General features: G+C 45.1%; 2 protein-coding genes across 6 annotated transcripts; one reads left to right on the top strand and one right to left on the bottom strand.

Annotated features, from left to right (window-relative positions):
• The first annotated feature begins 2,305 nt into the window (after window positions 1–2,305).
• LOC146393170 (uncharacterized) lies at window positions 2,306–24,002 on the top strand. Of its 5 annotated transcripts, none has more exons than XM_084927296.1 (4): window positions 2,306–2,557; window positions 2,823–9,188; window positions 10,466–10,968; window positions 13,842–24,002. In XM_084927296.1, the coding sequence occupies exon 2, from the start codon at window positions 2,988–2,990 to the stop codon at window positions 7,053–7,055; it is 4,068 nt and encodes a 1,355-aa protein (XP_084783422.1). In that variant the 5' UTR covers window positions 2,306–2,557; window positions 2,823–2,987; the 3' UTR covers window positions 7,056–9,188; window positions 10,466–10,968; window positions 13,842–24,002. The 5 variants fall into 5 exon arrangements, with proteins under 5 accessions (XP_084783422.1, XP_084783436.1, XP_084783427.1 ...); XM_084927310.1 differs by having other exon boundaries at window positions 2,306–9,188; window positions 13,842–14,250; window positions 15,619–24,002; XM_084927301.1 differs by having other exon boundaries at window positions 2,306–9,188; window positions 13,842–15,775; window positions 16,142–24,002.
• Window positions 9,562–15,705, bottom strand: dhcr7 (7-dehydrocholesterol reductase). The gene is made up of 7 exons (XM_084927332.1): window positions 15,596–15,705; window positions 13,216–13,438; window positions 13,042–13,132; window positions 12,669–12,882; window positions 12,365–12,569; window positions 11,047–11,178; window positions 9,562–10,916 (listed from the first exon to the last, which is right to left on the bottom strand). Exons 1-7 carry the CDS (start codon window positions 15,682–15,684, stop codon window positions 10,452–10,454), a joined length of 1,419 nt encoding a protein of 472 aa, XP_084783458.1. The 5' UTR covers window positions 15,685–15,705; the 3' UTR covers window positions 9,562–10,451.
• Window positions 24,003–24,218: the final 216 nt, after the last annotated feature.

Genomic DNA, 24,218 nt, shown 5'->3' with positions numbered 1-24,218 from the left:
AGGGAAGATTTGAGTGGCTTTTTTTGGCTAAGCTGTTGAAGAAGAAAAAAAGTCTTGCAATAAATGTAACCATCAAACCCGAAGTACAAGAAATCAACATTACGACAGCCAGAATTGCTCCTCTGCCACCGACCACGGGCAGCCGGTCTATCTAGCCTCACGCACCGCAATGTGATTATTAGGCCCTGCTGCAGTCTGGAATGCTCTTTAGTGGTCTACTGTACTTTATGGTATATGTGAATTATCAGTGCCTATAGTTTGCTGACAAATCATGTACTTTCCCACCTCTCCGGTGCCCCTTTCATTGCTCACTTACGACTCTTACCCACAACTCTCTTAGCCCTCAAACTTACAATAAAAACTAATTTGGTCTCTTGGGAAATCACGCCAACTTTAGCTGAGGAGTGGCACCAGCTCCAAGTATCCCATTGTGCATTACGCATGATTCATTCTTCTGTTTTGTCTTTCCTTCTTATTCTCTCTGCCACTCACTCCATCTCCTGACTTTTTTTTTTTCTTGCCCCATAACCCCCACCTGCCCCTCACTACAGATGAATGTGCTGCAAAGTGGGGCTTCAACAATGTGTTTGCTGTGAACACTGGACATTCATTGGATGGGTGCATGAACTCCACTGGCAAATTCAATAGTCTGGCTTTTAGTGTCGTCACAAAAAAAGATGGGGTCTTTCTTCAGATTTCCATCTCATTCACACAGAGCTATTTGTCAACTTGGTTATGGGTGATTCCGGTCATTGCACAGTGAAGCCCCTTTCAAGCTCCAGCAATACTTCTTTGCCTTCAGGGGTAATTTGAGAACCAGTTACGATAAAAAAGCAGTCGAAGGTCATTTGGTTCTGTGTGATGCAATGTAATGAATCAGACCCATAATGCATTAGCTTTGCACAAAGGCAAGATGAATCAATGGGTCTTCCATTATCATAACTGATTTACATTCATAATATGTATTATTACACTCAAAGGGGATCTACTGATGGTAAAGCGGCCTATTGTGCTTACGTGGCACAATAGGCCGCCAGTTCTGATGGATTACTAGATACTTGAGAACAAGCTATCAACAACAAATGGCTTGTCCTCACCTATTATGAGGGGCCCAAAAAAGGTGTTTAGACTGTGGCTTGAAGGTAGAGTTTCCATCTAACACCTTCATTAGAGGAGAATGCATCCTCAAATACCCCAACAGCCACGCTGAGGAAATCCAGTGTTAATGTAGAAGATGCCCTCTTTGTGGCTTCCTGCCAAAGATGCAACATTTTCACGAGCGCTTTACGGACTGAGCTCAGGTTTCTGGATACAGTCATTTAGAGAACAAACTTATGGCAAATCCCATTCAGTCGCAGCTCTGAGCTCTGCTGAAGGAAGCATATTTAGTGAAATCGGTTACCTGAATTTTTTAGCAATAAGATAAGGTACGCTCTAGGTTTTCCATCTTGGGATGAATCAACTCACAATTCAGCTTTTTGATCCAACACACGTAGCTAAATGTAGATTTTCACTTTGGGATGTTGTTCAGCATATTTCTTGAATCCTTTTGACAACTATTGTCAAATGGAGGTCCTTTAATTCTTCTTTTGTCTCCATAATGTTTTTGGTTTTTTTTTTTTACTTATACACATCTCTTGTAACATAATAGTGGTGCTAAAGCACAATTTTAATTTATTGAAAGACAAAGAACGCCCATATCTAGGAAAGGTTCAACAATTACTGTTTTGAGCATTGTTTAATTTGGTCTAAAGTCAGGTCCAAGAAGCTTGAGTTAATAAAAAGAAATTCAAGTTTATAAATCTAGTGCAACCCTGTAGTAATTTCTCCTCAGCTGACTGGCCACAGAGATTAGCTGTCACCTGCTGCCCTCTAGTGTTACACACCGCAATGTACAACAAATAGGATCAACTTTGATTGTCCACTTTTTAGTTCCTTCACAATTGATATATGTAGAATTCTCTTGATATTGTGATTATGATGCAAGTTTCTGAATAATTAATTTATAAACCAAATGAATAAAATAAATTCACTGATTGATGGGCTGCACGGTGGCGCAGTGGCACTGTTGCCTGAGTTAGACTCCACCATCTGGCTGGGGTGTTTCTAGGTGGAGTTTCTGTTCTCTTCGTGCATCTCTTCGTGATGCGTGGATACTCCAGCTTCCTCCCACAGTCTACAGAAATGCAATTAGTGGGGTTAGGTCAGATATATGATTCTAAGGTGCTCATAGGTGGGAATGTGAGTGCAAACGGTTTTCTGTCTTTATGTGTTAATTTAAAGAGGATGGACATTAATTGTTAGAAAGCCCACTGTTTACACGTTATTTGCTTGGTTGAAGTGTTGTGGTTTGTTTATATAGTGTTTGCACTGTGGAAATTGATATGTCCTACGTCATTGAACTCACCATATCTATGCTGATGCTCCTTGAATGCACCACTCTGTGCCGTGTGCTGCTAGTCTGTCTTTGTAGCTGCTGATAGCCAGCATTGCTCCTTGTGTCCTCGCATCAGCATTTCGTGGGTTTTGGTTTATTGCTGTGTGTGAATGCCAGAAGGTGGGTTCTGCTTACATGATGTTGTGTATGTCAGATGTTATTGTATGTATTTGTTCCCTCGTGACTATGCTAATACGCTAATATGCTATGTAAGCTACTAAGCTAGTTAATGCTAATTATAAATCTGGTGTAATTATTGAAGTTGTTATAGATGTGAGTGTTGAATACAGTTCCTTGTGCTACCTCTGTGCTAGAATAATGTCTGGGCATGTTGAATGTTTTATGTGTGCTGTACTGATAGTTGCTTTATGTATCGTTACTACAGACCACAGCTGAATAAATCTCCCAAACCTGGAAGCTGCCTCCGTGTTCTTTAACTGGAACACACCCACCATACCCTGCCGCTCTAAATCAAATCAGCTAAACTCCCGGAGACAACAATCTCTCCATTTTATGGTCCTTCGAGCCGGATTAGAGTACTGATTAAGGTATGGAACAGACAGATGTCCAGGCTGACTCAGCACCCCCACGTGTTTCGCAGAGAGAGAGACGGCCACCTGCTTACCTAACCGATTATGAGCTTTCAACACTCCCTCTTGAGGGACAAACTCAAACCAAGCAACCGGCTACTGCTTCCCAGTGTTCACATAGTGGTAAAACACGCTCATCCCAGAGGAGCTCCAGCTCCAGGTCCACAAGGGCATCACGCTCGTCGATAGGCAGATTCCCTTCCCACGCATTATCCGACCTGGAAACAGCCCAGCTCGAAGAGCGAGTAAAGCAGATGGAACTTGAGGAATTCCAACAGCACCTAGAAGAGGATCAACAAGTCGAATATGAATGTCAACGACTTCAAGCTCAAGCCAGAGAGGCCCAGCAGCTACAGGAAGAAGCCATTAGAACCCAAGAGTCGTTGAACAGACAGCTGGAGAGGCGACGACAGCTAAAGAAGAGGGTAAACGAGTTGGAGATAGCCAAGATGGTTACTTCTCTCCTTAAAGAGAAAGCGCAAGAACCCAGTGGTTCCAGAGTCTCACCATGCCCATTGGAGAATAGTAATTCGAGCACCCATGCAGCTCTACCGTCAGTCGGTCCCGTGGGTCAGCCTCCTGTACCGCTAGTCGCTCCACCCTCAGCACTTACCGTGATCCAGCCTCCAGCGCCCGTGGTAGCTCCACCGCCAGTAACCATGGCCTCGCATCGATTGCATTCTCAATGCATGCCCCAAGTGCTGCACCCAACTGTTCCAGCTGGACCTCGGTCTACTACCTTTGCACCTGATATCTCTTACCAGGCATCTACTCCATTCTCAGTTCAGCCATCGCAGTACGCTCGTGCAGCCTGCACCAACCCGGCCGAAGCAGAGTTAACTTGCACTCCCACCCGGACTAAGTCCGAGCTACATCAACTACCGACAGCTAATGCGTACCCTTTCCTCGCCACAGGTTATGGCATTCCCAAACCTATGATTCCCTCCTTTGAGAGTGGCCGTGAAAGTGACTTTGCCTTATTAAAAATGGCTCTTGACAACCTTTTGAACAGTCATCCACACCTGAATGAGCAGTATAAATATCAAGTGCTGCTTGGGCACCTACGGCTACCTAGTGCAATCCAGCTAGCTAAGGCATACATGCACGACCCAACGCCGTACACCATGGCCATGCACGCCCTGCAGGACAAGTATGGGCAACCCCGTCAGCTCGTCCAAAGTGAATTGAGCACAATTCTGAATGCTCCAGCTATCAAATTCGGCGATGCAGAAGCCTTTGACGCATTTGCCTTGTCTATCCAATCCCTAGTAGGGATGCTTAGGACACTGGAGGGCCAGAACGGCTTTGAGCTAAGATGTGGGTCTCATGTCGACCGGCTACTGAGTAAGATGCCACCCAGTTATCGCGATGGGTTTGTAGAGCATTGCTTGAACCAAGGCATTCTTCAGACAGGTACTGACCAAACCTATACCCTGCCTGATCTGAGTTCCTGGCTGCAGATGAAATCCCAAGCGAAGCGCATCGCAGGTAGAGCTGCTTCACTCTATAGTCCTGAAGCTTATAAGCCAACAAAGAAAGACCAGCGTCTTCCCAATAAACCAAAGGAGAAATCTACAGCCTTCTTCCTGACTTCCCGGGAAAACCCCGGCGCAGAAGGGAGTTCTTTCCGACCAAAGTCCTCATCCAGACCAAAACCATACTGTCCCCGCTGCGAGAATAAGGAGCATTTCCTGAACGCTTGTGTAGAGTTTAAGAAACTGACCACCGATCAGATGGTGAGGTGGTTAACTGATGAACAGCGGTGCTGGAAATGTGGAAGAACTCACCAGCCGGAGGTTTGCACCCTCAAACGACCTTGTAATACCTGCAGAGAGCAACACCTGACTGTACTGCATGATGCGGCCCAGCAGATCCAGAAGAGTGTGCTCATGATGACTGCTCCGACTACAACAGTGTACTTGGATAGGCCAAACCGTTCCCCCAAGGTGATGCTGAAGGTTGTAAAGGTCTTGCTGTGCAACAGGGACCAAACATTGGAGACTCATGCAATACTTGATGATGGCTCAGAACGAAGCATCATTTTACCACAAGCTGTTCGACGCTTAAACCTCACCCCAGAGCCTGAGACACTCACCCTGCGCACTGTCCACCAAGAGGTAGTGCAGCTTCGTGGCGCCTCAGTCTCCTTCCAAGTGTCTTCCCCCTACAAACCTGGGGAGAAGTATCATATACTAAAGGCATTCACCACCGATGCTCTTGGTCTCTCAGAACATTCCTATCCGGTGAGGATTCTCCAACGCCGCTATAAACACCTGCGTGACTTACCTCTACCTTTGGTAGACCATGTTCAACCTCTGCTGCTTATCGGCTCTGACATGCCTCATCTCCTGGCACCTACAGAACCAGTTCATCTGGGCCCGACAGGGGGACCCATCGCTGTCCACACCAAGCTTGGTTGGTCGCTCCAAGGTCCCATCAGTATCGACCAAACTCCTGCAACTGAGCAGAAGTGCCTGTTCACAACAACCGTTGTGCCAACCAGTGAGCTTTTCAGGAATGTTGAGCGTCTCTGGCAGATTGATACGCTGCCTTATGTGAGCGAGAAGCAGGTAACCCGATCGAAGCAAGATCAGCAAGCTCTGAACCTACTCCAGACATCCACCACCAGGGTCACGGTCGATGGGACACAGAGGTATGCCACACCACTGCTTCGTCGCGCCAACTCCGCCACACTTCAAGCTCCTATGGAAGCAGTTTTGCCAAGTCTGCGCAGTACAGAGAGGAGACTTGTCAAAGACCCACAACGCGCTGAAGTATATTGTCAGGAGATTCAGAAGCTAGAGAAGTTGGGCTATGTAGCTGTGGTGCCACATGAGATAGCTAGAACCACTGCAGAATCCTGGTTTATACCTCACCACATGGTGCGACACAATGACAAGGACAGGATCGTCTTTAACTGCTCTTTCCAGTACGAAGGGAAGTCCCTCAACTCTATTCTCCTCCCTGGACCTGCCCTAGGTCCATCTTTGCTAGGAGTTCTTCTTCGGTTTCGACAGTATCCAGTTGCTGTGAGTGGCGACATCAAAGGTATGTTCCACCAGATACGCCTTTTGCCAGCAGACAAACCAGTGCTGCGCTTCCTCTGGCGGGACATGAAGAGGAATGAAGAGCCGAAGATCTATGAATGGCAAGTGCTACCATTTGGCACTACATGCAGTCCATGCTGTGCCATCTATGCACTGCAGCAGCACGTCCGGGACACTTGTAGGTCCAATCATGACCTCGTCGATTGTGTAGAGCAGTCGTTCTACGTGGATAACTGCCTCCGCAGCACTCACTCCCAAGAGGAAGCTAAGGCCCTAGTCGACAGTCTGCGCCAGCTGCTCCAGACCGGGGGGTTTGAGATACGTCAATGGGCCAGCAACATCCCTGCTGTCATTGAACATCTTCCATCCAATGTCAGATCTGAGAGTAGTGACCTATGGCTCTCTCAGTCTAGCACGGACCTTTGGGAGCCAACTCTGGGATTGACATGGGATTGCCTTCGGGACTCCTTCAAATACAGACATCGACTGGGGGAGAGAACCGAACCCACACTGAGGAACGTCTACAAAACACTTGCGTGTCAGTATGATCCGCTAGGTTATATAGTACCGTTCACCACACGGGCCAAGATTCTGGTACAGGATCTTTGGAAGGAGCAGCTCGGCTGGGACGACCCGATCCAGCCACCTAGCCTTCGTGACAGATGGCTTGCCTGGGAAAGGGAGATTCCTGATCTTATCCAAATGGAAATCCCCAGATGTTATGCACCAGCATCTGCTGATTTGTCTGCTTCGAACAGAGATCTTCACATCTTTTGCGACGCTTCCGAGAGAGCATATGGGTCTGTCGCTTACCTGCGGACAGAAACTGCTCAGAAGGAAGTCTATGTTGCCTTTGTAATGGCTAGATCCCGAGTGGCTCCAAAGAAACAGTTGTCCATGCCACGATTGGAGCTAAGTGCCGCTCTCACTGGTGCACAACTAGCTGGTCTCCTTCAAGCTGAGCTCACGCTGCTCATTTGAAGGGTTATTCTCTGGTCGGACTCTACTACCGTTCTCCACTGGATCAAGTCAGAATCTTGCAGCTATAAAGTTTTTGTGGGCACACGGGTGGCAGAGATCCAGAGTCTTACAGATGGGAGTACCTGGAGATATGTGGATAGCGCGAATAACCCTGCTGATGACATTACCCGGGGCAAGACCTTGAAGGAGCTGTCACGACCACACCGGTGGCACCAAGGCCCTGAGTTTTTACGTCGATCCGAGGAGCATTGGCCGACCAGCCCACCAGCATATCCAGAGCCAGAGGATGGTGAGCTGAAGAAATCATATTTCTGTGGACAGGTTAGGGTTAACTCCTGCCCTCAACTTCCTGAAATCAGCATGTTCTCTACCTGGAAGGATCTCATGAAGACAACAGCGCGGTCCCTACATGGGGCGGCTGACCCAAACTCAAGCTCGCACAGTGAAGCAGATGATTACATCAAAGCCGAGAAACTCCTCCTGATGAAGGCCCAGTCAGAGTCATTCCCAGATGAGGCTAAGGCACTCAGGTCTGGCAGACCATTGCCAACCAACAGCCGTTTGAACTCCTTATCACCCGAATATGATAAGGATGCGGAACTCATCAGAGTTGGAGGAAGGTTACGAAGAGTTGAGCAGCTGGAGCTAGACACCATCCACCCGATCATACTAGACCCAAAACATCCTCTGACTAAGCTCATCATCCAGGATTTTGATGAGACCCTCCTCCATCCTGGACCAGAAAGAGTGTTGGCTGAACTACGTCGCCGGTTCTGGATCCTCCGGGGGAGGGAAGCAGTCAGACGGTATCAGAGAGACTGCAGGCAGTGTCAGGCTTGGCGTGCCAATCCTTCCATCCCAAAGATGGCAGATCTGCCACCAGCTCGTCTGCGTCTGTATAAACCACCCTTTTACTCGACTGGAGTTGATTGTTTTGGACCCTTTACTGTGAAAATTGGACGTCGAACAGAGAAGCGTTGGGGCATAGTCTTCAAGTGCATGACGACCCGTTGTGTGCATCTAGACCTTCTCGAGAGTCTTGACACTGACTCCTTTCTGATGTCGTTAAGGCGCTTTATTGCCAGAAGAGGCAAACCTTTTGAGCTCCTGTGTGACAACGGGACAAATTTTGTCGGTGGAGCTCGAGAGCTCCATGAGGCCTTTGAGACCATGGCGCCTCAGTTGAAGGAGCGTTTGGCAGAGCAGCAGATTGCTTTCCGTTTCAACCCCCCCAGTGCTCCTCACTTCGGTGGCGCCTGGGAGAGAGAGGTCAGGTCCGTGAAAACTGCTCTTAAGGTCGTACTCAAGGAGCAGACAGTCCCTGAAACTGTCCTTCGTACGGTCCTTGTGGAAGTGGAAGGCATCGTAAATGCTAAACCTCTCGGCTACGTCTCATCAGACATAGCAGATCCAGACCCCATCACACCTAACATCCTGCTGATGGGACGCTATGATGCATCACTCCCTCAAGTGGTTTACGATCCCAGTAACCTTATCGGGAGTCGCAGATGGAGACATAGTCAAGTTCTTGTCGACCATTTCTGGTCCCGATTCATCCGTCATTACCTGCCTAACCTGCAAGAGAGACAGAAGTGGCAGAAGGAGGCGGAGTGCCTCAAACCGGACCGAGTGGTGCTCATAGTTGATCCTCAGCTCCCAAGAGCTTTATGGCCTGTTGGTAAGGTAACGACTACTTACCCTGGAGCTGATGGACGCATCCGGACTGCTGCCGTTAAGGTCAAAGATCGAACGTATATTCGACCAGTAGCCCGTTTGGTCTCACTCCCTATGCTTGAAGATGATAAGGATCCACGTACCTGAGTGGCCTTTCTACCTTGGATTCGACTGTCTGTGCAGACAGTCGGGGGCGGCTGTGTTAGAAAGCCCACTGTTTACACGTTATTTGCTTGGTTGAAGTGTTGTGGTTTGTTTATATAGTGTTTGCACTGTGGAAATTGATATGTCCTACGTCATTGAACTCACCATATCTATGCTGATGCTCCTTGAATGCACCACTCTGTGCCGTGTGCTGCTAGTCTGTCTTTGTAGCTGCTGATAGCCAGCATTGCTCCTTGTGTCCTCGCATCAGCATTTCGTGGGTTTTGGTTTATTGCTGTGTGTGAATGCCAGAAGGTGGGTTCTGCTTACATGATGTTGTGTATGTCAGATGTTATTGTATGTATTTGTTCCCTCGTGACTATGCTAATACGCTAATATGCTATGTAAGCTACTAAGCTAGTTAATGCTAATTATAAATCTGGTGTAATTATTGAAGTTGTTATAGATGTGAGTGTTGAATACAGTTCCTTGTGCTACCTCTGTGCTAGAATAATGTCTGGGCATGTTGAATGTTTTATGTGTGCTGTACTGATAGTTGCTTTATGTATCGTTACTACAGACCACAGCTGAATAAATCTCCCAAACCTGGAAGCTGCCTCCGTGTTCTTTAACTGGAACACACCCACCATACCCTGCCGCTCTAAATCAAATCAGCTAAACTCCCGGAGACAACAATCTCTCCATTTTATTAATAGACTGATATTTTTAACATTTTAATTCTTTAAGTTTAATTCTTTATAGACTTAAAAAAAAAAAACAGAAAGTGCAGTTTATTGTTGTTCAGTTGTGTCATTTCCATGATCCTTAATGAGTCTTAAAATGAGTCAAGGCCAGTATATGTGAGCATGCTGAAAAAAAAAATAAAACCCCCCAAAAACATTCACCAACAAGATAAACCATTACACAACCTGGCTCGTGTAACAAAATTCTCCTGCTGGTTAGAAATGAGAATCTTGCAAATGCTAATGAACAATGTGACACCTTACAACAACCTTTATATAAAAAAGGCTTTTTTTCTGTGAACCTGCGAATAGAGCCAGCTATTAAGTCATTCAGAGCTTTGCGTCATCTTAAAAACTTATGAAAGAAATTCCCAGGAGATAAATTGTAATCAAAACTTACTTTTGATAAATGACTGTCATATCAATCACCCATACACAAACCACAGCATTGTGTAGTTGAAGAAAAAAAGGAATTACAGAACTAGCTGTATATGCTCCTGATTTTGGTGTGAGCTGGTTAGGCTGTGTTTGGTCCTTCTGGTTAAAAAAGGTGTTTGAAATCGTCAGAGCTTAAAGAAAATTGATTTGCATCAAACTGTCTTTAGTGAGGCGAAAGTTACAGCAATACATCTACTCTGCCTGCACACACACATGTAATACAGGCACCATGTATAAAAATACAGCACATGTGCAGAATGTTCAATGATGCATTCCCGATGTGTAAAAATTCATGTTTATCATGCTAACCTAATAGCATTTCAAAATTTCTGTATTTATTTATCTTTTCCCCGCTCACCCTTCCTTCCTCCCATTATTCCCCCACCCTATCCACGCTCTAAAACACTCCAGGAATTAGCCGGGAAGGCACGGCATCGGTGTACCGTTTCCAGTCTTTGCCATACTTGCTGCTGCAGCGGTGTTCATCGCGAACACAGCGGTGGACCAGCAAGATAGTCATGTAAACAATGTAGAAATATGGAAGTATGTGGCCGAAACCACACGAGGCACAATAGGCCAGAGAGCCCATCAGGTCACCGGTGTAGTTGAAGTGCCGGGCCACGCCCCAGAAGCCTGAGGTCAGGAGCTTGCTGCGGTGCATGCCGCCATCAGCGGAGCGATATGTGCACTCAATCCATGTTGGTTTGCGGCCCCAGATGGAGCAGGAGCCCTCTGTGCGGCGGAACAGATCCTTCTGGTGGTTGGTGGAGCGAAAGATGTAATACCCAACGAGGCCGAGCAGCAAGACGGCGAGGGCGTGGGCATCGGAGAGCTGGACTGGGTGGTACACCAGGTACAGACCCTGAAGAGAAACAAACGCATTCATTCTTAATGGAAGCCATCTGATTATCAAGGTAAGAGTAAGAGAAAAGTAATACTGATGAAGTTTGATCTTGTGTGTTTTTGAGTGTTACCATCTATATATTTGTTACCTGCAGTGTGTAGAGGTATGGCAGCCAAACACAGTCTCCCCAGCCCAGATACCATCCAAAGTGGTCATGACAGATATCGATGGTCTTCAGGTACCACGCCTCATTCCAGAAGAAGTCCAGTACATAAATAGCCTATCAGAAGCAGAGGCTTTTTACTCAAATTGCAGCTTTAGACTTCAGTTGCTTCGATTTTCATCCAACAAAAGTTTTCTTTAAAGTCGCCCAAAACCAAAATAGCCTCAGTGAGCCAAAAGCTTCGGCTTCAAAGTCATATATGCTCAGTTTCAGGCAGGCTTTGTACTATTCCTAATACGGTCATCTCAGACACACAGCACTAAGTGTGTGCACAGAAGCACCACCCACCTCTTGTTCAAACTCTGTTTATAAGGGAGAGTGACCTTTAAGAGAGAGGAACTAAATCAAAATCAGGCTGAGGATGAACTGAGAGGTAAAGTAAAGAGAGCTCAAGAATAAAAATGTTTTTCAGCATTATGGGTCCGCTTTAATGAAACATGTTGGAAATATATCATGCACATCTACACACAACCTTGACGTGAACATGAAGGATGCAATGCTCTGTTGTATTTTAAGTTTCACAACATACGGTGGGTTAGATAAACTTGTTGTACTAGGATATAAACCCGGATACTGACAAAAAGTTTGAGATAGTAGAAACATTTAATTAAATTCTGAAAAAACAGAAATGTAAAAGAAAGAATTAATATTTACAGATCTAGTTTATTTCTATGTCAGCAATCGAAGGTAAGTTAAACCTGACCTTCTGTCATTGAACACAGTCTGTACCAAAGATCTGCTGAGTTGCATTCTACCACTGAAACAGGTGACACTATCTAATCTACTCACCAGAGGCTTGCTCAGGTTAATCAGTCTGCAGCCTTAGTTCACCTGTTATAATATGACTGTGCTTTGGAGCTGCCAACAGAAGACTTCTGACTAAGGAGCACTGTGAAAGTAGGACACATCAGGGCTTTTCCTGCTTACAGGAATTTATGAGCATCTTTTATCCAAAACATTGAAAACATTTTTTTCCCCTTGGTTCTTTATGATGTCAGTGAGTGCAAATACCTACAATATGGCCTTCTCAGACATACAACTAGTTAAAGCTTCTTTGAATAGGGGCAGCAAATCTGGAGCTAAAAAACACTTATTTCAGGGCTGCAACAAGACTAAATAAGAATGATTTTGAACAGTAAACCTTGCAAAGCCACTCTAGCAAGTATAAAAATATTCTCTTAAATCATTCAACTTTCACCTGAAATTGCGAAAGAAGATTAATTTAATTTAAACCTCGTCCTACCTGCAGTACATTCACCAGGATCATGGAGTTGGTGATGTAACCGTAGAGTTCTTGTTGCTTGGCCATGTAGGACAGATTGATTAGAGTCCAGGCTACGATGCCGGGCCGGCCGTTGAAGAATAACTTGAAGTCAAACCACTTGCCTATGCGGGGGTTGAACTCAATGCCCATCATGTAGTTATAGAAGATGTTCCCTGTGAACTTGCTGTATAGTCAGAAACAGAGATGGAAGAAAACATGTTCAAAAAGTTGCTTTAAATTTCTGCTCCTCCTACCTCAGTGACACGTGTGCATCAGTACTCACCAGTCCTCAGCGTTGGTGGGGAAAAGATACGCTTTTATGAAAGCAAAGGTGGACACAGCATAGCCCAGTATGTTAGTGCACCACAGCAGGGGGATCCAGTTGTCAAATATGATCGTGGGAGAAAACCAGTGGAAATAATGTGCGTTGGCAAACCACAGTGCATGAGTGATGAGCCAGCACTGCAGTCCATTGATCTCATACTTGTTAATCAGGCCTTGTGAACAGAGAAAAAAAAGACAACTATTTCTACATACTGCTTTGATAATAAAAGCCAAAATCTATTAATCTTTTCACAGGCATGGGTATAAAACAGGTCCTCATAATTAAACAAGTGCTGTGGACTGATGAGTGGGTGTATGTGTGTGTTAATCACCAGCTGGGGTTCGTGCTCCTTCCTGCACACCACCAACATAGCCAGGGATGAACTTGTGGGTAATATCAGGAAAACACATGTACAGGAACACCTAAAGAAAAACACAGAGCATTTGAACTAAAAGACAACAGACAGTTTCTTTGAGTTAAACTGCCCTCAAACTCCCCTGCTTACCTGGAAGCTCACCCAGACGGCATAGATCTTAGCAGCTGACCACGAGAAGGAGGGTGCCCGGGCCCAAATGGAGAGCAGGGTGGCCTCTCCTTGGTACAGATCCAACACAGGCTGGGTGATGGAGCACTCGTACTGATCACAGGCCATCACAAAGTAGAAGACAATGAAAGGGGCAAAGCAAAGGAGGCCGATTACACTGATGAGGGAAAACCAGTCCACCTCCCTGTGAACAGATCATACATGCACACAGATACAGTGTGAAGACTTCAAGCTGAAACATTATTCACCTTTTTCATATTTCTCTAAATGTGAAATGTGAGTGCAGTACTCTAAACCTAAATACCTTGAGCCTCTCTTAAATAAGGGTAATAGGACCCCCTAGAGGTACTTTACGGTACTGCATAGGAAACTGAAGTTTATTTTTTTATTTTTTTTACCTATAAACTATCTATTATGAATAATTCCCAGAACGATTAAACATGTATTGGTTAAACAAAATAATTGCTAAGATAAAACTCCATTTTAGTACCAATCAGAATAAAACCTCACTGATGGAAAAGGCAAAAGATTACGAGAAAGAATTACAACAAAATAAATCCATCTATCCATTCTCTTATCCTTTGCAGGCTCGCGGGGGACGTGCTTCATGACTTGGTTCCATGAAGCTGCTTTGCACAATAACAGGAAACTAGAACAAAAGAGCACCAAAATGGAATGCAGCTGTTTTTTATTCTCTTGCATTACGCATGTGGAGAGTTCAACTTCTACCAAACATCACATGATTCAACAAAAAAGGAACTGGAATTATGCAGTTTTTTTGTGGATTATCATTAAACTTTCATTTCTTAGTCAAGCATCATTTCTGCAAGGGAAACCGTCTTAGCCATGTCAGCTCTGTGGCTTCGGTAATGACCGACTGTCAGCCTGAAATCGATCAATAACTGTTTAATGGACTGGCTCGAAATTTTACACTGATCTTCGCTTGCCCAGGTGATCAATTTTGCTCCTTAGCAGCTCATCCTTCATCACCAGCAGGTAAATATCATTTGACTGGTCTTATTGTAGATATTTATGGTTTCCAGGTGACAAATCCTAAAGCTGCAGTTATTGTCTCTAAATAAATTGATGGATCGATTCTGCACTGATGTACCACAGAGATGACCGCAGAGACTCGCAGACCAGCCTGGTTGTTAAACTGGGAAACAACAAAATGTTCCGTGCCAGCATACCTGACGACATATTTGCAGCAGGTGAACGTGAACTGTAATGAGTGCTGCTCTCCTTGTGTTTTCAGGGAAATAAATCCAAAAAATTATAGGATAGACCGACATTTATTTTGGGTTATACATAGTAATTAACAGCTTAATATTTCATCTAAAGTCATCATCAGCTCCAGTTTGTGACAATAATGTGTTTATGATCAAACACTTGTCAAAGTAACGACAGTCTCATTAGCCTCAGACGTACATTCTGATTAATTTTTAATCTAACCACTTCTCCCTGGTGCATTACTCTCTGCTTACATATCTGTGTGTCTTCTCCCAGCTTTGTACCAAGGCTCATTTGTGTGCCATGAATATATGATGTGTTGATCAAACTGTTTATGATGCCATATCCCAATGACCCAGATAAGTCTGAAGATTGTGTTCTGAATTTCATGGACTTGTTTAACAAATTGTTCCAGGATGTTTCTGAAAAAGCGGTGTGTCAGTGTTTCCATTTATAGTTTGTGGAAGATTTCATGTTTTTTGGGTGTGTTTATAGTCTTAATCTCAGTAGAAATTTTCTGGTGGACCTCAAACTTTACTTTGTTATCAAAAGTTAAATGCAACAGCACTTTGGTCTTAAAATTCAAGACTAAACTTGAAATCACTTACTGATGTCAGTTAAAAACCAACCAAAATACCAAGTGGTATTTAAAGACTCTTTCATCATCCTGTACATGAATGTAGACATGCTTACATTATGATCATAATAGTGAGATAAGGGTTCGACTGCAGCTTGTTTCAGATAAATAAATAAATGCAATTGCATGTGTAGAGAGTGAGAAAATAGTAGCACCGTTTAATTAAAGCATTTTCTAAAAATTTTAGAGCTTAAGACAGTTCATTTTTAAGGTCTGTGTTCTCCTGGCTTAAAAAATGCATTTCATGGAGTAATTAAACTCTGTGTCAAGACTGCTCTGTGTATATTTAAGCCAAACACGTCTATGCATTTTAACATTATTTCTGACTATATGATAAACAAAGATTATATGTTTTTAATGTCCGAGTAGATTGTTTGCAGGAAAGACTCTTTATAACTTTTTTAGGACTTTCTGAGAAGTTTGTCAAAACTGTCAAGGAAAATTTAGGGTGTTTTTTCAGTGAATTCGACTCACCATGCTCTCCCCCACTGTGCTAGCTGCTCCTTCTGTTCAGATCTTTTCCCATTGGCACTGTGCTGCGGTCGTCTCCTGGTGGTCTCCATGGTCACTGCTCCACTCAACTCTGTAAACTAATAGCACAATTCTTCACCAATCTGTTATCTACAAATGTGCTGCACTTTGTGCACCACTGCGGTAAGTCGGTCAGATACTCAGATACTTTCACTGAATGTGCCAGCAGTAAGTAACAGCCTGTTATTAGCCAAACAGATGTTACCTTCTAGTTCACATATTGACTCTAGTCTTTTGTGTGTACTTGCTGAACAAACCCTCCAGAGTCACAATGTCACTGCAAATCTAATCATGCAGCTTACTCCACAGGCTGCACGTTTCTAAACAGATAATGTGCTAATTGGAGGAATAAAGTGCAAATCCTTGGAGATGTGCGATAACAGACAGACCCAACTCGTTTAACAGGAAACCTGATGGCACCTTATGCATGAAATCTTTTATTCGTCTTTGTATCTCTGTTTCATTTTCGCTTCTCTCTTTCACACACAGACACAGTCACGTCTCCTCCGTGTCATGCATTCATGCACTGTTGCTTTACAGTAAACTTAACTGTAACCCATCGTAAACTAAAAAAGGTAAGTACTAAAACTTACTTTCCAGGAATTTGCATTACCTGCACAAACAGGGGGCGGATCCCCAGAATGTGACCCTGTGAACCGCCCCACAAACATGAGTAACACAAATGCACACCGTTCTGCAGCACTAAAGCTACAATAACAATAAAACTGGAAAACTTCAGTTTAAAACACTTAAGGCTTTCATGTATATAGTCCAAACAAGTAAAAACACGCTGTTTTCAGCAGCTTCCTGTAGAAAGCTAAATCTGACGGAGGAGGGGGAAACCCATCGTTGTATAACGTAAACAAAACCGTTAATTTCCGGATTATGTGTTGATAGTATAATTGTTCAGTACACATGTCTGTCTTGCAAGATCCACTTCCCATAATGCAAACTTAATCTACCGTGACCATACAGAAATAACTGCGTCCTTTGTTCCGTGCACAGTGGATTTTAAAAAGCACATTCACAATTTATTCACGGAGTACGCTACACAAATGCACCGTGACCCACTCACCTGTAGATAACCGTAACAAATGAGGGACAACCTTCTCTCCACTCCTCTCCTCTTGCCCAGGTGTTGGTTATAGAATAACAGCTGGAGAGAGCTCACCGTTCAGTCGCAGACTCCGCCTATAGCGCCATTAAGTTGTCAGAGTCAGCCAATGGCAATCAAGAGAAGGCGGGCACGGGAAGAGATTCTGATTAGTGATTGGGTGATGCTGACTGGAGCCACAAGCGCCTGATAGCGTCACTTGTGGTTGAATGGTTCAGAAAGACTAGACAACAAACTTCCGACACACACATTCTCTTTTTTTTTTTTAAAGGTTAATTACAATAATACTCAAAATATATGTAAGAAAATGACAGACAATTATTCAATTATTGTGTTGACATCGATACACGACAGATTTGGGTCTCTTTTCAAGTAAATAACTATGTTAAAAATGTTTTAAAAGTGTTTTTTAAAACTAATTAAAAAATTAAAGAAGACAATAAATATGGTCATTTCAATTCCCAAAAAAGGTTGAGAGGCTGTGCAATGACAATAGAAGATATCAAATGTTTAAGTGGAGGCATTTTATAATTTCATTTAAAAAAAATACTTGGTCATTTTGAATCTGATGGTAGCAGCATGTGTCAACAAAGCTGGGATACCTACTGAAAAACAACTGGAGGAACATTTTGCCACTAAATAAGTTAACTGACAACAGAGCATTAACATAACCAGTATAAAAATAGCATCTCAGAGGAGTTTATTTTTTTTCCTTTTTTAAAGAGTTTCTTAGTAGTACAGATGGGTACAGGTTCATCAATTTTCAAAAATAAACAAAAAGAAAAAAAATTCAGAGAATTAGACAAATCAGTATTAGATGTCAGTGATCTTCAGACACCTGAGGCAGCATTAAAACAGGCAGAATTCTGTCATAAAAATCATCCACAAATCTTTTTCTGGGAAATCCGTTTTGACCAGAATATATCCTTCAATGCACATATTAAACAAATATGTAAGACTGCTTTCTTCCATTTGTGCAACATCTCTAAAATTTGAAATACCCTGTCTCAGAGTGACGCTGAAAAACTAGTTCATGCATTTATTACTTCTAGGCTGGACTACTGTAATTCATTATTATCAAGGAGTCCTAAAAACTCACTGAAAAGCCTTCAGTTAATCCAAAATGCTGCAGCAAGAGTACTGACAGGGACTAGAAAGAGAGAGCATATTTCTCCTGTTTTGGCTTCCCTTCATTGGCTTCCTGTTAAATCCAGAATTGAATTCGAAATCCTGCTCCTCACATACAAGGTCTTAAATAATCAGGCCCCATCTTATCTTAATGATCTTGTAGTACCATATCACCCTATTAGAGCACTTCGCTCTCACACTGCAGGCCTACTTGTTGTTCCTAGAGTATTTAAAAGTAGAATGGGAGGCAGAGCCTTCAGTTTTCAGGCCCATCTTCTATGGAACCAGCTTCCAGTTTGGATTCAGGAGACAGTGCAATGGCTAAAATTCATGTATGCATGTACATAACCCAGCCACTAGATGGCAGAACTCAGCTGTTACATACATAAATATTACAGAAAACATATACCAGTGCTATATAAACTCCAACTACAGAGACAAATCAGTCTGAGTTCAGAATGCATTCAGAACTGCCACCGAGTGTATTCATACATGCACCTTATTGTCAGTGCTGTGGAGGGGACTCTTAACAGGACTAAATCTTTGGGATATCTCAAAGAGCGTCTAACTTTCCCAGATGAGTCTTTATTGCTAACATAAAATTCAGTGGTCCACCTCCCCCTATATGGCCAAGTGGTATTAGAGGTATGAGTTGTTGCTGTTCTTTTTTCCACTCAGCCAGCTACAGCAGCTGTAACATATATTAAACATCTGAGGTCTACTAACCTTCCAAAAAACAGGCCCCATCTTCTGAATATCAAAATAGTCCTGTTTTTATTTTTTATTTTTTTGAATAACTGGTATGTCTCATGTAAGCCCCTAGATCTGATTTTTTTGCAACTAGAATCATAAGTGTTCCTCAGGGAAATAATAGGAAAAAACAATGATTTACTTTTAGATATTGTTGTATAAAGATGCTACATGATTGGATCATTTAACTGCCCACTGTTAACTGTTTGGATCATTTTTGAACAGGACTTAACACAATGTAAATCCTAGATCTGATTTCAGAATGTGAAAACTAATATAAGCAAACACAATGATAGTAACAGTAATTATTAAAAGCTGCAGAACAGGAGAGTCCTGGTTATTTGTCTATCTGCTTTTGCAATCTGAACAGCTGATGAGGGGCATTTTCTGTGCGCTGCTGCCACTAATGTTGAGAAATTCCTGTCTCATTAATTGTGTTTTTTTTTGGTGCCCCCTCTCCGTGAATCGCTACCTTATCGTGGTGGAGGGGTTTGTGTGTCCCAGGGATCCCAGGGGCTATGTTGTCCGGGGGGTTTTGCCCCCTGGTAGGGTCTCCCATGGCAAATTGGTCCTGGATGAGGGACCAGAAAAAGAGCGATTCAGAAGACCGTTATGAGGAAAACATCGAGGGAACAGTTTACCCTGCCCAGGATAGGGTTACCGGGGCCCCGCCCTGGAGCCAGGCCCGGGGAGGGTGCCCAAGGGCGAGCGTCTGGTGGCCGGGCCTTAGTCCATGGGGCCCTGCCGGGCACAGCCCAAAAAGGGGACATGGGCCCATCCTCCCGCAGGCCCACCACCCGCAGGAGGCGTGGTAGGGGTCGGGTGCATTGTGTGCCAGGTGGCGGCCAAGAGCGGAGGCCCTGGTGGACTGATCCCCGGCTACCAAGACTGGCAATTGGGACATGGAATGTCACCTCTCTGGTGGGGAAGGAGCCTGAGTTAGTGCGTGAGGTTGAGAGGTACCGGCTAGATATAGTCGGGCTCACCTCTACGCATGGCTTGAGCTCTGGAACCAGTCTCCTGGAGAGGGGCTGGACTCTGTCTCAGTCTGGAGTTGCCCCTGGTGAGAGGCGGCGGGCTGGGGTGGGTATTCTAATATCCCCTTGGCTTGCTGCCGGTACGTTGGGGTTCTTCCCGGTGGATGAGAGGGTTTGTTCCCTGCACCTTAGGGTCGGGGAACGGGTCCTGACTGTCATCTGCGCTTATGCGCCGAGTGGCAGTTCAGAGTACCCAGTCCCTGGGTGGGGTGCTGGAAGGTGCTCCACCTGGAGACTCTGTTGTCCTACTGGGAGACTTCAATGCTCACGTGGGTAACGACAGCGAGACCTGGAGGGGTGTGATTGGGAGGAACGGCCTCCCTGATCTGAACCCGAGCGGTGCTTTGTCATTGGACTTCTGTGCAAATCACAGTTTGGCCATAACGAACACCTTGTTCGAACATAAGAGTGTCCATAAGTGCACGTGGCACCAGGACGCTCTAGGCCGCAGGTCGATGATCGATTTTGTAATCGTATCACCAGACCTGTGACCATATGTTCTGGACACTCGAGTAAAGAGAGGGGCTGAGCTGTCAACTGATCACCACCTGGTGGTGAGTTGGATCAGGTGGCAGGGGAGGACGCTGGACAGACGCGGTGCACCTAAACGTGTTGTGAGGGTGTGCTGGGAATGCCTAGCAGAGGCCCCAGTCCACGAGATCTTCAATGCACACCTCCGGCAGAGCTTCAACAGCATTACGAGGGAGACTGGGGACATTGAGTCCGAATGGACCATATTCAGCATCTCCATTGCCGAAGATGCTGCATTGAGCTGCGGCTGCAAGGTGGTTGGTGCCTGTCGTGGTGGTAATCCCCGAACCAAATGGTGGACACCAGAGGTGAAAGGAGACACCAGGCTGAAGAAGGAGTCCTATCGGGCTTGGTTAGCCTGTGGGACTTCAGAGGCAGCTGACAGGTACCGACAGGCCAAGCGGAATGTGGCTCGGGCAGTGGCTGAAGCAAAAACTCGGGTGTGGGAGGAGTTCGGAGAGGCCATGGAAAAAGACTTTTGGACTGCCTCGAAGAGATTCTGGCAAACCGTCAGGCGTCTCAGGAGGGGAAAGCGGTGCTCTACCTGCACTGTGTATAGTGCTGGCGGAGCGCTGCTGACTTCGACCGAGAAAATTGTCAGGCGGTGGAAGGACTACTTCGAGGACCTCCTTAATCCCACTGACACGTCTTCCGAGGAGAAAGCAGAGTCTGGGGATGAGGGGAATGACCCGCCAATTTCTGGGGGCGAGGTCACTGAGGCAGTTAAACAACTCCTTGGTGGCAGAGCCCCTGGTGTGGATGAGGTCCGCCCCAAGTTCCTGAAGACTCTGAATGTTGTAGGGCTGTCCTGGTTGACACGCCTCTACAATGCTGCGTGGCGATCCGGAGCAGTACCCCTGGACTGGCAGACTGGGGTGGTGGTCCCCATCTTTAAGAAGGGGGACCGGAGGGTGTGTTCCAACTACAGGGGGATCACACTCCTCAGCCTCCCTGGGAAAGTCTATGCCAGGGTGCTGGAAAGGAGAGTTCGTCCGCTAGTCGAACCTTGGATACAGGAGGAACACTGCGGTTTTTGCCCTGGTCGCAGAACACTGGACCAGCTCTTTATCCTCTCAAGGATACTTGAGGGCGCATGGGAGTTTGCCCAACCAGTCTACATGTGTTTTGTGGACTTGGAGAAGGCATTCAACCATGTCCATCGTGGTGTCCTATGGGAGGTGCTGCAGGAGTATGGGGTGCCTGCCTGCTACGGGCCATTCGATCCCTATACAACCGTTGCAAGAGCTTGGTTCGCATTGCCGGCAATAAGTCGGACTCGTTCCCGGTGGGTTATGGGCTCCGCCAGGGCTGCTCTTTGTCACCAATTCTGTTCATAATTTTTATGGACAGGATTTCTAGGCACAGCCAAGTGGCGGAGGGCTTTCACTTCGGTGGCCTCAGAATCTCGTCTCTGCTTTTCGCGGATGATGTGGTTCTCTTGGCTTCATCGGGTGATGGCCTCCAGCTCGCACTGGAACGGTTCGCAGCCGAGTGTGAAGCAGCGGGAATGAGAATCAGCACCTCCAAATCTGAGGCCATGGTTCTCAGCCGGAAACGGGTGGAGTGCCCACTCCGGGTCGGGGATGAGTTCCTGCCCCAAGTGGAGGAGTTCAAGTATCTCGGGGTCTTGTTTGCAAGTGATGGGAGAAGGGAGCTGGAGATTGATAGATGGATTGGTGCTCCGGCCGCAGTGATGCAGACGCTGCTCTCAATTTACTGGTCGATCTACGTCCCTACCCTCACCTATGGCCACGAGCTGTGGGTAGTGACCGAAAGAACGAGATCGCTGATACAAGCGGCGGAAATGAGCTTCTTCCGAAGGGTGACTGACCTCTCCCTTAGAGATAGGGTGAGAAGTTCAGCCATCTGGGGGGGGGGGCTCAGAGTAGAGCCGCTGCTCCTCCACATTGAAAGGAGCCAGCTGAGGTGGTTTGGGCATCTGACAAGGATGCCTCCTGGGCACCTCCTGGGTGAGGTGTTCCGGGCATGTCCCACCGGGGGGAGGGGCAGACCCAGGACACGCTGGAGAGATTATATCTCTCGGTTGGCCTGGGAACGCCTTGGTGTTCCCCCGGATAAGCTAGAGGAGGTGGCTGGGGAGAGGGAGGTCTGGGATCCTCTGCTTAGGCTGCTGCCCCCGCGACCCAGCCCCTGATAAAGCGGAAGAAGATGGATGGATGGATGGATGTTAGAGATTCCAGCAGTGCATCACCCTGTCCATGCAATCAGCACCAAACACAGATCTTCTGAAACTATTTAATAACAATAAATAGATGGGGCTGCCTGTGCCCTGGGCATGAAGTCACTCTACACGTTCAAACACAAGGTTGTAAGTTTATTTTTGCAGTGTTTGGAGGACTAGAAGATAAAAGAACTCAGTCCTGATTTTGACTCTTCTGCAAGTGCCTCCCTGATGAAAAGCTCTGTTTCTTGTGTTAACGTCTCAAATAACCCCCATCTTTCTCCTTTTCTTCAGTTTCGTTTAGTGGTCTCTAAAACTTGCTTCCGTTTCATGTAATTCCTCCCTTATCTCCCTCTGCGATTTCCCACGTGTTTGTTTTTCACCAGTTTTCTGTTTCTGTAGTCCTTATTCTCTTTCTGTCTTTCCTCTCCTCTCTTCTATACTCTTTGATCAGGTGCCTTGTTGCTATGCTGTATCCAGACAGTGTGATGTATCTGGGCCAAGCAACAGTCAACAAAACTTCACAATGGCTGTCTCTGAGAGAAAGAAAAGATTTTGTGCTGTTGGTACCTTTTGTTACCTTGTGAAAGGTGAAATTTGATGTAAAAATGTGTCAGTCTGCTCTCAGGGAGTTCAGTCATTGAATACTTTTGGTTTTCTGTTTTTGGATTCTTGTGGAAATTTCACATTGTTTCATAAGGAACAAGCCATATTAGTAGGCCAGGAATCACATATTAATGAAACCCAGTCAGTTAAAATTACAGCTGTTGTTCTTGTTAAACCTTTTTTTCCTGCTTCTTTTTTTATTTTTTTTATTTGTTGTTCATGGCTGTTGTTTACTTTCATTGACTTCTGCCTGCTCCACTCTGTGTGTAATGACAAGCTCGCACATAAAGGCTTTGTGAGGACATTCATTGACATTAATGTATTTCGAAACCTGTTAGGTGTCAAACCCTCATAACCTAAAATTGCCCATTATTGTATATCATTTGTTTTTGTATTACTCTAATAACTGGGAATGTTTTAATCCATGTGTTAAATGGACCAGAGATACATATGCACACACATTAATCTCCTCCTTCTGATTGCCTGGATGTGATGCAGGCCCATCAGCTGGGTAGACCATTAAGATAAATGTGTGGCACATGTTTTTTAACAATGTCCTTATCTGGGTCTAGATTTTACTTTTTGTGACATTCAAGCCTCTGTTCCCTTTATGATTCATGGATTATTCAAACTGAAAAGGTTAATATGAATATAAAAGTGCATGGAGGAAGGTCTGTGCTCTGTTTCTGTGTGTTTGCGTGATTATTATAAAAAGAACTACTGGCAGTGGTGGCATGGCACATAAGGTGGGTGGCTGACATGTTTTACTCTAATCGGATCCCCTGGGAGAGTGCATGTGTGGGTCTATATGTCTGTATAATGTTCTGAATTTATGAATATTGTTTATACGTGTGCCACTCTCGATCGTGCATACTCTGTGTACGACTGTGTGCTCGCTGTGAGTGTGCGAGTGTCTTCTGCATGTGAGGCCCATGCTGCATCATAGACACAGTGCAACATAGCTCTTAAATTATTTACAAATAAATGAAAGTGAAAATTTAATGAGAGCAGATTCTTTCTTCTGTTTGTCCTCCTCCTTACCCCCACCCCTGTCCTGATATAAATATCCTCATGCCCTCCAATCTCCTGCTTAGTCTCACTATCATTGTCATTAGCACAAAAATTCAATACTCAGCTTATTCTTATTACTGTATATCTGCAAAAAATGTACATACAAATTAATTTCAGAATGACTTTAAGCTATGTGTCTCCATCCAT

Source organism: Perissodus microlepis, chromosome 1 (genome assembly GCF_051167445.1).
Source record: "Perissodus microlepis isolate ML-2025 ecotype Zambia chromosome 1, ASM5116744v1, whole genome shotgun sequence".
Classification (NCBI taxonomy): domain Eukaryota; kingdom Metazoa; phylum Chordata; class Actinopteri; order Cichliformes; family Cichlidae; genus Perissodus; species Perissodus microlepis.
The sequence above is the reverse complement of the archived record's forward strand: the minus strand, read 5'-3'. Positions and strand labels throughout refer to the sequence as shown.

Excerpts from the sequence above, each read along its gene's own strand:
- LOC146393170 (XM_084927296.1), top strand. The coding sequence starts at position 2,988 with ATGGAACAGACAGATGTCCAGGCTGACTCAGCACCCCCACGTGTTTCG.
- dhcr7 (XM_084927332.1), bottom strand. The coding sequence starts at position 15,684 with ATGGAGACCACCAGGAGACGACCGCAGCACAGTGCCAATGGGAAAAGA. Across the intron at positions 12,883-13,041 it reads AGGAGCACGAACCCCAGCTG|GCCTGATTAACAAGTATGAG; the intron begins GTGATTAACACA and ends TCTGTTCACAAG. Across the intron at positions 12,570-12,668 it reads CCCACCAACGCTGAGGACTG|CAAGTTCACAGGGAACATCT; the intron begins GTGAGTACTGAT and ends CTGACTATACAG.